Below are 14,150 nucleotides of genomic sequence, written 5' to 3'. Positions count from 1 at the left end.
TGCAGACTCAAATCAAAAACCTCAGAACAAGAACGGCATAGATATCGAACCAAAGAGTAAAGTAAATATACTCGAACTATAAGTGGGACTAAACTGACTGATATATATTTGTCACGTTTTAACTTATGAACTTACTAATAAGTTAGACATTTGCTAATAAATTGAGAATATGTTTCGAAAAAAATAATACACAAATACACAGAGGCCAAATTAGTTTTTCTGATCTGTACGCATTGTAGTTGAAAATTAATATTGCTTATTTTTTTAACTATTTTTATAATTCTTGTGTGTTCCTTTTTTGTTTTGTACACAGGCTTAATGCATATAACTTGTGTTAATAATAAAACAAACAATAATTTTGTCTACTTAAACTAAATACCTAACCTATTATATTAAAAAAACATTCCTTGTTGGTACGGTTTCATTTTCTGCTGTAGAGTTAGTCATTATTTGAGATGACTGTTACGAAGATGAACTAAATACGTTAGGTAAGTAGTCTAGTTAATTTAACCTTAAAATATAGCATGGGAGAAAAGATACGATGTCCTACTTTACTTTAATATAAAATAGGTATACTTCCACAAACTAACCATGTATGGTAGCAATCATGATGACCTCCATGCGGTTCTACCGGAAACTTGTGATGACTCTTTTGGTGAATTTACAGTGATGAGCTAACTGATCTGACTACATCTTCATCAGATCATGTTTTACTGGTGCCCCGCTAGTGTATACCTTATTTATGTGTGTAGTCAAAATCTATTAAAAGCTACATTTGTCACTTCAATACAAGGCTATTTCTGACATATCAACAATCATTGTATACATACAATTGCTTTTAATTAAAATGATTGTACGAGTTAGCAGTGTATTGACTCAGAGCATATTTTTGATTCTGTCTACTCTATTTAAAATTACACCACAGGTATTGTAATTTATTTGCATTGATCCAAATTTATTGTTAAGAGGAAAGTTTTGTTTTTTATTTATTATAAATATATTAAAAAAATATTGATTGATTAATATATACTATACTATAGCTAAAACATACATGTGTAACATTCATACAGGAGTGAGTCATGTGTACTATATATAATACTGTAACATGGACCTGTTACAATAGAATTGAATAAAAAGGTAAATATAGTGATCATTAACCTGACCATAGATAACATAAAGATGACGAAAAGTTATATTATTTATTATAATAATTTTCTAATAATAATTAATTATTTTCTTTAATACATTCACTTTGGGTATGCAAGATGCACCTTATAAATTTTATTCATAACAAATTAAAAAATGAAATCCAACTCAAAATATTCTGAAAATGAAGGTCAACATTTATCATTAGGAAAGATAGGGTTAGCCTGTCTCAAAAATTAAATGTCATTAATTGTTACTAATCATTGATTAAGAGATGCTGAGCTGTACATTTCTAAATATGCAATAAAGAATTGCCTAAGTATGCATTAGACCATTTGTGAGTGTGGTGAGAGGGAATGTGTATATAATTTTATTTTAGAACATATTACGCTGATTTAAATTATTAACCGGGTCTTAACACAAATATTTTATGGCAAATATGCACTAGCCGTGGTCACGAGCTGACATGGTCAGTCAGTCCTTTATTCGCCATAAAATATTCGTGTTAAGAAACGGTTAATAATTTAAATAATGTATATTAAACACAAAAGTTTAAAAGTAAATATTACGCTGACCCAAAATGAATGGGATAAAGAAGAAACAAATAATAATTTTAACCTTAATAAGAAATGTGCCAATGAACCTCATTATGGCATAAGAGATGCATATTAATATAATTGTAAACAAAACTATGATTTCATAGAAACATACTCCACCATCTGTAGTCCTCTTTCTCTATCGGATCTATCTGATATGCTGCTTTTATTATTATCTTACACAATTTCTTTTCTAATTAATCTATCTACCTTACTGCCTCACTTGTCTGTAATAAAAACTAAGAGATGAGTTTATTGTCAGTTATATTTAGCTTGAAAGCACTTTGAATTAATGGTAATTTAGTTCATAAGAGTCTATAATAGACCTACATGAATAGATATTTTAATTAGTATTATTACTGTATCTAAGGGTTTCATCTGTACTAATATTATAAAGCTAAAGAGTATGTTTGTTTGAACGCGCTAATCTCAGCAACTATTGGTTTGAATTGAAAAATTCTTATTGTGTTGGATAGTCTATTGGTCGAGGAAGGCTTTAAGCTATATAGCATTATGCTACGGCCAATAGGAGCGGAGCTGCAATTAAAGATATTGCAAAAGGTGAGGAAATCAAACGCAGACAAAATTGTGGGGGTCGGCTAGTAAATAATATACATACATTATATTTTTAGATCCTTAAGAATACGTATACTTTAAATTTCAGGTTCTAAATGCATTATCCAACTTAATGCAATGGCTTCACCTCAAAATGTGACAGTAGATCAGATACGTAAAATCCTCACGGAAGTGGTAGAAGCATTGGAGTCTGCCGACTATGCTCCGAAGCTGGATGAAGCAAAGGAAACAGCTGGCAATGAGATGTTGAAGATGATGCAGATTGTTTTCCCCATGGTTGTCCAGGTTGAAATGGAGACTATCAAGAGGCATGGTTTCAGCAACTCTAGAGAAGGTATTATGATGATGATGACAACACTGATGATGTGTCTTTTAATGTACTGTGATGGTGACAAACAAACATACAGCTAAACTGTAAATGGTTACTGTTATAGTTTTATTTTATTCATGTATATAGATAAAAGGAAAAAGATTTGGTATATAGAGAAAATATATATTCCAATAGCATTGACATAACAGAATGAAAAAAGTGATGTAGCAAACAAGAATGTGAAATTAAACAACTATAAATTCAAATACAAATTTAGAATAAAAAATCCATTTCTGATTAGCCAGTTACAACAGTTACCATAGCCTATAGACACTTGAAAAACCACCCCTCCGATCGATTCCCCGTCCAATTCAAACTGGGATCGAAATTACGACGGCCCAAGCCGAGGTCGAAACCCTAGTGGTGCCCTCAGACTAAAGTCGTATCCGTCAGGTAGGAGTTGGCCTTCGGCCGCTCCATAAGTGCTTCCGCGGGTTTGGAGTGCCATCTGCACTCGCCCTCTAACGTCCGGTGAAGCTGTAAAGGCCAGCTGTGGCCACAGCATTAGAATAGTCCGAAAAAACCGGAAACACCAAAGGTGTTAGGCGCATTGACAAGCCTTAAAAAACCTTAATATACCCATTTTGGAAAACCCCATACTGTAATCACTAGAGAAAACCTCGGCAGGTAGATGATTCTACAATATAAATGTACTAGATGAAAACCCAGCTTCGCTCGGGTGAAATGTGGATAGATATTTCTGTAGTATATATATATCGGTTCTCATGGAATATTAAAAGAAAGCATAGATTTGTAAAGCTTCGTTCATTGTGTTTAATAAATATAGTAAATAAAAAGTGCAAAAGTTTTTATACAAATTTTTCAGTGTACCAAATAAATAATTTTCTTTCTTTCTTTCTTTCTTTCTTTCAAATAATTTTTATTTTTTTGTAAAACTTCAAGTTATGGTAAAATTGGCTTGTATCCAGATCGTTAAACAGATTATTAAAAAAAAATGACAAATTTGTCTCGCAATCGGCCAATTTCAGGTTTAAAGAAAAAACACATACTCTTTTATCATAAAAAAGTGTCAAAAACAATATTTACGCGAAACGTCAACGACCGACGAAAATGCTAGTGAAATGAAAAGATGGCGACTGCGGTTTGTTGGTCAGTGTCATTAGAATTTAACGTAATACTCCATAATCCGAATTTTGCGGATATATGTTGTCGACTCGAAATCAATATTTTTTTATGTTTTCATTATTCACATAAGGTTTCGTCGAGTCTACCGTACCTATTAATATAGAAGAAGAAGATACAAAGGAAGCTCCTCTGAAATGGCACAGTCCGAGACCACTTAGGTTCCAGCGTGTGAGGATGAATTCCCTGTCGATGGTAACAGGAGACAAATATTTGGTTCATGGATACATACATTTGCTATAGGTTGTTACATACATTTTTTGTATGTACTATTTGTCTTAACTGTGTATTTTAATTTCAATCTTTAAATTTCAGGAATTGTGCAATTCACACAGATGGTTCGCGACATGGAGAGTGATAGTGAAGTAGCCCGACTCCACTCGAGAATCCGAAGCCATTATCTACCTCCTGTGTCCATCAGCTCCAATGTAGACACATCTTTATAAATATTGGTAAGTTACATCAATGTCTTCTGTCAATATTAATATACGTAAATGGATTTTAACATGAATAATTTTATGGTAAACTATCATCATCATCATCATCATCGTCCACTCGCGCGACTTCGTCCGCGTGGAACCAGATCGTCGGTTTAACTTTCGTTTTCTAAAATAAAAGTCGCAGCCGGTCACTCTGGTTCTTCTGCGGATTTCCTCAGATCACGCAGAGAAACTACTCCTTATTACATCAGCTACCTGCCAAAAAAAGTCTCATCAAAATCGGTCCAGCCATTTCAGAGATTAGCCTAAACAAACAGACAGACAAAAATTGTAAAAAATGTTATTATGTATATGTACCGTATTTATATTCATATGCATGTAGTAAAAAACGGTTATTTCATTATTACAAACACACTCCAATTTTATTTATATGTATATATAAAGGTATTTTTTTTTACTTCGGTCAGCATGACCACGACTATTGGTTGTAGTTGAAACGTTGAGAGACTGGGGGTTATGTACTATTATATATTAATAATGTGTATTAATTTAAAAATAAAATTTAAAAATAAATAATATTGTCCGACTGTACTAACAAGTTTTAAATTTCGCGCGTTTATTATCGGGAATAAATATGCCTTTGCTTTTGTTTGTTGTCCTGGAAGTGACGTACTAAGTTTAGACTTTGTTTTAGGGGCCCTGTATCTGAGTCATCGCTCACCAGGCAAAGGAGCGGCAGACAAGATCAAAGGCATATTAAAACCTAGGTGTTTTACCTACTTATCTATATTCCGAGCATGCAGTATTACCTATATTTAATGTTTATTCTACATTTTCTAACTATTTATATTAATCTATGAATATATTATTCAACTGAGTATATTTTGTATTATTATTTATCAGTTTAATTAATAATAATAATAAGATAATATAAAGAATTACAAACTAAAATGACCCGACTCTGGCACTTAGAAAAAGCACAGATAATATAATATTTGGAAAAAGTAACAATAGTCCCAATCATCCTCTCAACGACAGGTGTGATACCGAAACAGATGCACCAGTCAATAAATACCCTGAACTTGCCCTCTAATATATACTGCCAACTACAGAAGGCTGAAATCTAAACACATGCCGCAATGTCAGAAAACTTTTCCAAACCGATTAGACCGATATTTATATATTTATAGTACATATATTCACCTCAAAATATATATCTTCTTATATATAAAATTCTCGTGTCACAGTTTTCGTTCCCATACTCCTCCGAAACGGCTTGACCGATTCTGATGAAATTTTGTGAGCGTATTGAGTAGGTCTGAGAATCGGCCAACATCTATTTTTCATCCCCCTAAATGTTAGGGGTAGTACACCCCTAATTTTTTATTTTAAGACAAAACAACGTTTGCCGGTACAGCTAGTATATATATAATATAATCTCAGGACAATTCACACAGCGCCATCTAGACCCAAGTTAAGCTAGCTAAAGCTTGTGTTATGAGTACTAGATGACTGATACAAATACATAAATAATTTTTTCGTAAATGCATATTATACATAGAAAATACCCAGACCGATTCAAACAATCATACTCATGAATACAAATGTTTGTGCAGTGCGAGGAATCGAACCCGCGGTCATCGGACGTAAAGCGGTGTGCTAGACCACTAGACCACCGAGGTCGTCAATATAACATCAAGTCAATACTATGTGAAAGCCGAGAAAAAAATTAATAAATATAATAATATTCCTGGAAAATTCTATCTAATCTCTAAGCATATTGTGGGTACTACCTAACTAATGTAAATATAGTATAGTTTAGCATTTTATATAGTTATAGCATTTTTTTTAAATACAATTAAATACATACATAATATACATAGGAAACATCAATACTATCATAGTCAATATCAATAAATTACGTGTGTATTTCAAAAATACCTAAATTTTTAAATACATACATACATGAGTATACATGTACTACATAGGTACTAGCTGACTCCGCAAACGTTTAGCCATATAAATTAAAATCGCTATTAAAAAATAGCTATAAAAAATAACGATAGGTAAAGCTGATCCCATTATAAAAAATATGCAAACGTTTAGCCATATAAATTAAAATCGCTATTAAAAAATAGCAGTTGGTGATAGAAGGGTGAAAATTTAGCGACGTATGTACTTTTTAATGCCACATTATTAAAAAATGTCTAAAAATAAAGAAGTGTTAGGGGTGGACAACCCTTATCACTTAAGGTACGAAATAAATAGTAACCGATTCTCAGACCTACTGAATATGCATATAAAATTTTATAAAAATCGATCAAGCCGTTTCGAAGGAGTATGGTAACTAACATTGTGACACGAGAAATTTATATATAAGATTTATATCAGTCTAGGATCCACAACACAAGCTCTGCTTAGCTTAGGACTAGATGGCGCTAATAATAATCATAATTCACAATTATTCAGGGATATTATTATTACAATGGATCGGTGGACTGTATGGGTGTCTACCTATTTATTTTTAGGGGATCCACAACCATTATAATCATTTATTTGTCATGATGAAAACACGTATCTTTGCAATAATAATATATTAATATCTAATCGAACAATTGCTATATATAATCTTTAAGAACTATACGAAAGACAATGATAGAATAATTGAAATGTATCAAAAAACATGACGTATAAAAAGAACTGTTCTAAAAATATAGATTTAAAAATAATAAAAGTATCAAAAGAGGTTGCGGCGGCCGGTCGCCAACAATTATTATTATTAAATCGACAATATATCTCGGCATCGACTGCACCAACACTTGATCTACCAATGAGCTCAGATTGTGATCTCATTCATATATAGTTGAGTGTACATAACTATATAATTATGTTTACAATCCAGAGATAAGATAACTCATGATTTAGTCATTCATTGTAGGCTGTAGACTACTAGTCTTTATAAGGTTGTAAAGATGAATATCACAATAATTTTATTTTATTAATTCGACATAATATTTCTAGAAGTATTGTCCCTTTATTTGAAATTCTTCTGTTGAGAAAAAATGTAAATAATTATGAGGGTAAGTGAACACATCTTATTAATACGTGATGCAAAAACTTTTTATCCCTTTTATATATGTACTAGCTTTAGCCCGCGGCTTGGCTCGCGTTAATTTATCCCCTTAGTGGTGGAATATATCAAAATCCTTTCTTAGGGGATGCCCACGTCATAGTAGCTTTATGCATGCAAAGTCTCAGCCCGATCGGTTTAATATTGACAAAGTTTCATACAAACTTTCATCCCCTATTTTATCCCCTTGCCGGTAAAATTATCAATCAAAATCCTTTTTTAGCGGATGCCTACGTCATAACATCTACCTGCATGCGAAATTTCAGCCCAATCCGTCCAGTGGTTCGGGCTGTGCGTTGATAGATCACTATGTCAGTCAGTCACCTTAGAGTTATATATATTGAGATAAAGGTATCAGCAGAATACAATATCCAAGTTGTATTTAAAAATTCTTTTTGTTGTTGAATATTTAAATATAATTTGGATCATTACAATATCAAATACGTCTGCGCTCAGCATATGCTAACGGGGTGCCACATCATCGCTGGTATTTTATGTGTATCAAATCAACGAATTTTCTTTCTTTCTTACACATTTTTTATGAATAATAATGGAATGGTGACCCGCCTGCGCTAACGGTTTACGCTAGGCACCAGTGAAAGATAATAAGATGAGCATGAGGTCAGGTCAGTTGGCCCATCGTGACAAATTCACCAAGAATTTATCACGTTCCAGGAGGAACTGCGTGGAGGTCAACTTGACATTGCTAGTAATATGATCATCAGTTCACATTACTGACAATCCCCTTTCCCCCTTTCTTTGCTAATCACACATTTGCTAATCCCCTCCGATCGATCCCCCGTCCAGTTCAAACGGGGTTCGAAATTACGACGGCCTGAGCTAAGATTCGAATCCCCAACGGTGCCCTCACACTACAGTCGTATCCGTCAGGCCGGAGTTGGCCTTTAGCCACTCCATCAGTCCTCCATCTGCACTCGCCCCCTATCGTTCGATGAAGCTGTAAAGGCCAGCTGTGGCTAGCATAGCATTAGAGTAGTCATCAAATATAATATATTTGCTAATACGTGTATTTTTTTTATAGGTCCCGCCTAATATGAAGAATCTCATGAACTATAATAATACCGCGATGAGACTTAGAAAATATAGAGTGTTTGTGTGTGCTTGTATAGTTATTTGTGTGTACTACTTCTTCGGTGTAGGCGATTATTTGTACTCGAAGAGTTTCGAGGAAGAATTTGATTACCCACTAAATGTCGACCTAAAACCTATAGTCGACGAGGTACTATCAGGAAAGAAACCTAGACTCTCCCCTATTAACTACTACCCATATAGATTTCTCAGCAATTCGGGAAAATGCAACACAATAGAAAAGTTAGATCTGTTTATTATAGTTAAGTCTGCTATGCAGCAATTTGGTCACCGGTCAGCTATTAGGCAGACGTATGGCCAGGAGAACCTTATACCAGGCAGGATAATCAAGACCCTATTCTTCCTAGGCATAAACAATAACCCAAAATCAGATATACAGAAACGTATAGATGAAGAGATGGCTCAGTATAAGGATATAATCCAAATAGATTTCCATGACAATTATTATAACAATACAATAAAAACAATGATGTCATTCCGTTGGCTGTACGAGCATTGCTCCACGGCTGACTTCTACTTATTCACAGATGATGATATGTACATATCTGTTAATAATTTACTAGACTATGTCCACGATCAAACTGCAATGCAGCAGATTACAGAAAGAGACAACGATGTGTCAACGAGAAAGGAAGATAGAGATAACCATCTATTTGCCGGTTACGTCTTCAAGTCGACGCCGCAGAGGTTTAAGACGAGTAAATGGAGAGTTTCTTTGGAAGAGTATCCTTGGAATAAATGGCCGCCGTATATAACTGCTGGGGCTTACGTCGTGTCCAATCGGTCAATGAAAGTTTTATACGTGGCAAGTTTGTTTGTAAAGCACTTTAGATTTGACGATATATATCTAGGCATTGTTGCTAAGAAAGTGGGCATAAAACCGAAGCACTGTAACCAGTTTCACTTCTATAAGAAGAAGTACAGCAAAGCAGCGTACGCTGATGTTATAGCGTCTCACGGATATGATGACCATGATGAACTGATAAGAGTTTGGACTGAGCAGAATAAAATAGTTTGATTTAGATTTAAGAGTCTTTACCTCGTACAATGTTGGTAATTAAAGGCTAGTGTAAACAGGCACATATTACAATGATTGCAGACAGTGGCGTAGCTACCTAGGGACTAGGCGGGGCAGTGCCCCGGGGCCCAGCTTTGGTTGCCCTCAAACCCCTATCAGAAAATCTCTATCGAACTGAACTTTTGAAAATTTCTCCCATTTTCAAATTAAATATGACAGTTTGCAACCCGCCTTTAATCATGGCAACTCAGTGGAGAGAAATTCGAAAGTTATACCTTCTGAATTCCCCTAAATTCTTTCTGTGGGTTGCCAGTGTTGTCTATTTGACGAATAGCGATATGTGCATTTAATAATACTGTAATGGGGCCCCATTTTTTATTAGCCCCAGGGCCCTTGGTTACCTAACTACGCTACTGATTGCAGATAGTTGTCTGTGGTCAACCCTAGTCCTATTAGTTATATCTATTAATAGTACCAAAGACATTTTTCCTTCTATTAGTGGAATTTACGCTTGTGCATGAAGAATATTTGCGTTAATAATAATGGATGTAAACGACATTACTAGTCCACACAGATGATTCCTTTGTGGTTCTTCATTGACGGGGACCACAATGATTAAGAAAATAAAAATTTTAAATAAGAAATATATGATACTCTAAAGTCGATGACCTACATTTCCCCCAGCTTAGTACTTGGCACAAACTCGGGTAGTTTAATACTACCAGAATAAAAATTTATTTGCCTTTACTGCGCCAGTAGCAAACTTGACTGGCTGATAATCACCCTTTTTTGTACCATGTGGTTTTCCATTTTAATTTAAGAAGTTGTGTATAGAAAAATGTAAATATTAATTCAATGTAGTAATTATTTCACCTTTTCAACACACTTGGTCGTAAAGTGCATCAAATTTCAATACTTTTCGGTATATAAAGCTCGTAAAATAAATAGTTATAAATGCAAATAGTAAAGCTATATTCTATAACTGCTCTATTTGATATTTATTTTTAAACGAAATGACCTCCACGCAGCGCCAGCCAGTAGGTAGGGCGCTGGTTTTAAAAAATGAAAACGCCGCAAAATCCTAGTCTGCATTACAATTTTATGGTTGAGTTTATTTAAAATCAAGTGCGTTGAAAAATGTCGTAAGATATACGTGCGTATTAAACATACTCGGCTTTATTACGCCCTCGCATTCGGTTCGGGCTGAAATTCTTACTAGTGTGTTATATCCATCATAACGCACTTATATCGTAATAACTATAGTAATTTTCTCATTAAAATTTGTTGAGTATTGTGAAATAATTACCAGATTATTTTTATATAATTGAAGGCTGGACCGTTTTTAATACGATAATACTCTAATCACCATTGATTGTTTGAGGAGATTGATTTTGGTAGTGTTTAAGTTAATTAGGTTTTTGTACTAAAAGCTGGAAACATTAATATGTGTATTACCTAAGAAGGTTCAGTCGGTTTTAGTAACTGACCAACGTAATCTGACCTTGTATTAAGTCGAATGTTTTGGTATAGTAATAGAATGGTGCACCCGTTTGTCCTGATGTTTTGTAATGACTATGCACCAGTGGAGGGTGATAAGATGAGCATGAGATCAGAACAGTTAGGCCATCGTGAGAAATCCAGCAGGAATTTATCACATTGTTTTCCATTGCGGGACAACCGCATGCGGTAAAGGTGATATGGTACATTGCTGGCTATGGGATCGTTAGTCCACATTATTAACAATCCCCATCAACAATTAGGTTCTTTAAGGGATGATAATGGAATGGTCCACTCACTTAACCTAATGGATTACGCTGGCGGGACACCAGTGGAAGATGAGTATGAAGTCAGATCAGTTAGCCTACCGTGACAAATTCACCAGAAATTTAACATAATGTTTTCCAGTGCAACGGTCAAACTGACAACTCAGTGGACTGATGATTCCATTACTAAAAATCCATTCCCTAAGCATGAGGTTAGGTCAGATAGCCCATTGTGGCAAATTCAACAGAAATTTATCACAATGGATGCTAAAAGGAACTGCAGTCACGCCAAGCTGGTCAAGGTGACGTGGTACATTTGCAATAGGGTATTAGATCAGATTGCTATTATACAAGGTCATTATTTTATCTCTACTGCTCAAAAGTATACGTGTTTGTTTATAACTATTTTATACTTTAAGCCATTCTCATAGGGTAGTTTATGTGTTGCAGGTGAATTGTTTTATACAAGTTATAATTATTATTAGATCTTAATTTGATTCTGTAATATATTTTTATGTAAGAGTATATTCTTTCAAACTACACATTTCCTAGTATTAGTATTAAACAAATAGGCTAAGATATGATAATGAGTTTAATGGAGATATATATATATATACATATATATATATATATATATATAGAGAGAGAGAGGAAAATATATATCGTCGGTTAAATAGAAAAATGGCAGTGTTCAGAATGTACATTTATTACAAGAAAGCATTTAAAGTTTTTAAATTTATTTAAATTATTTTCTCCTTTAATATTTTAAATTTACACAGAAGTGTTTTATCATTTTAAAAGTATTTAGATAATGATTAAGACGGTGTGGTTAATTTATTTATATAAAAAGAGGCAATTCTAGCTTCTAATTTTGAAAATTTCATTTTCTATTTAATCGACGATATATACATCTTGTAACTGCAACTCTCAATTGGTTCACCAAATCGCTGTAGATTTGAATCGGTTTCAAATGAGAATTGATAGTACAAGTTTATATCAGATTTTAAAACGAAATTAAGGAACGAGTTGGTTTTATTATTTTTAATTCTCTAATTGTAATAATTAAGTTTATTTTTTTTAAGAGACATTAACGGAATTGTATATCCGCCTGCGCTAACGGTATACTCTGACTGGTGCCCCAGTGATGGATGTTAAGATGAACATGAAGTCAGGTCAGTTAACTTGTGGTAAATTCACCAGGGATTTAACATGGTGGTTTCCAGGGGGAACATCGTGGAGGTCGACCTGACATGGTACATTGCTAGCAATGGGGTTATTAATCCACATTGCTAATAATCCCCTTCCCCCTAATTAAGTGTATTAAAATGTATGATGATTAAAATGGTTTTAAATGTAGGTTAATGTGCAAAGCAGACTCATAACTATCGGGTTTTGTTGCTTATACATGTATTATATTAAAGCAAATACATATAACATTTCTATTCAGTAATTGTTAAATTCGAGTAAATAAATTTAATAAAACAAGAACTGAAAATAAAAATTAACTTTATTACAACAACAAACTTGTGTAAAATACATAAACATTATCAACAATGATATTTGTAGCTTATAATTAATTCATACAATATTTTTTTGCCAAAAGTTTTGTATTATTTTTATATTATTACAAAGAATTGTAAATGGAAGAATTCCTACATCGCTTTTGTTAGTAAATAAAAAACTTGTCAGTTGTATGACAAATGTGAACAATATATTTTTTTATTTAAATCATACACATTGTTAATTTGGCACATTTAAATGTTTTATAGAAACATCTCTACAAATTTTATACACGATGATTTCTAAAAATTCTACAATTAAAAAATAATCTACTCATATATTGACACCACCCCTTTAAACTAATAATTAGATAAGACAGAGTCCCGTCGCCCAATGAGAGAGAGAGAGAGAGAGCAGAAAAAAGGAGAGGGAATATGAGCGCACTTCTTTATTTTAAAGAGATTGAAGCTATAAATTATTTATAGTGGTCACATAGGCTGTAAATTTTACTCGAGTGAAATCGCGTGCATAACTAGTGTATTTATATAAAAAAGCAATATGTTTAAAACAAGAACCGATAGCAAATGCCTTACAGAACAAAGCCAGGGCTAATATTTAACCCTATAGTGGATTTGGTGCAATTGGTTCCAAAATTAAGGAAGGTAGGCAATCATAAATATTACTGAGAATAGGCGGGGAAAAATGTTGAAGCACTTGATATGACACGACGAACATTATCAAAGGAAAAATATACGGAAAGAAAGGAAGGGGAAAACCAAGACAAAGCTATATCAAGCAGGTTAAGGAAAACGTTGGAGTCGTGTCGTATCAACAACTAAAAAGATTGATAGAGGATTGTGGAAGGTGGATTGGAAGGGAGCTCCACCGACAAGAGCGCAGCTCTTAAATTATGAATGAAGATAGCCCTTTGGTCCTTGTTACCTTACTCTATTTTAATATTTTCATATCCCGGCTATAAACTAAAATACATAATGTATTCCATACCAACTTATAAACTAAATATATATAACTTTTTATTGATTACATGCAGTGGTAACTTTACAATAATTACTAATATTTCATATATTAGTATTGAGTATAATTTTAGTTTAACTTAAAAACTATATAATTCGAGCTTGGCGTCATGGGAGACTCGTATTCAGGTTCAACAGTGTTATAATTCACTATCATCGTCATAGTCGGGAACGCGCGACTAACAGTACATTTGTATATTGTACACAATCAAAATTGAATGTCAAAAATGAGTACATTATATCTACCCTGGTAACTTTACAAAATACCTTTCAAAATTGTAACTTATCACAATGAAATAAAGTTAAAATTAGATATATATTTAA

General features: G+C 33.4%; 2 protein-coding genes across 3 annotated transcripts; both read left to right on the top strand.

Annotated features, from left to right (window-relative positions):
* Positions 1-113: 113 nt before the first annotated feature.
* LOC131852525 (protein C10) lies at positions 114-8,524 on the top strand. Of its 2 annotated transcripts, none has more exons than XM_059203200.1 (4): positions 114-488; positions 2,407-2,652; positions 4,147-4,283; positions 8,444-8,524. In XM_059203200.1, exons 2-3 carry the CDS (start codon positions 2,436-2,438, stop codon positions 4,275-4,277), a joined length of 348 nt encoding a protein of 115 aa, XP_059059183.1. In that variant the 5' UTR covers positions 114-488; positions 2,407-2,435; the 3' UTR covers positions 4,278-4,283; positions 8,444-8,524. The 2 variants fall into 2 exon arrangements, with proteins under 2 accessions (XP_059059183.1, XP_059059182.1); XM_059203199.1 differs by lacking the exon at positions 8,444-8,524 and adding an exon at positions 4,966-5,151 and having other exon boundaries at positions 115-488.
* LOC131852523 (beta-1,3-galactosyltransferase brn) lies at positions 8,456-9,533 on the top strand. The gene has a single exon (XM_059203196.1). It carries the CDS (start codon positions 8,456-8,458, stop codon positions 9,527-9,529), a length of 1,074 nt encoding a protein of 357 aa, XP_059059179.1. The 3' UTR covers positions 9,530-9,533.
* Positions 9,534-14,150: the final 4,617 nt, after the last annotated feature.

The sequence above is a fragment of the Achroia grisella genome, unplaced genomic scaffold (assembly GCF_030625045.1).
Source record: "Achroia grisella isolate CSIRO2021 unplaced genomic scaffold, CSIRO_AGI_Agris_v1 utg853, whole genome shotgun sequence".
Lineage (NCBI taxonomy): Eukaryota > Metazoa > Arthropoda > Insecta > Lepidoptera > Pyralidae > Achroia > Achroia grisella.
This window is presented reverse-complemented; position numbering and strand designations above follow the sequence as displayed.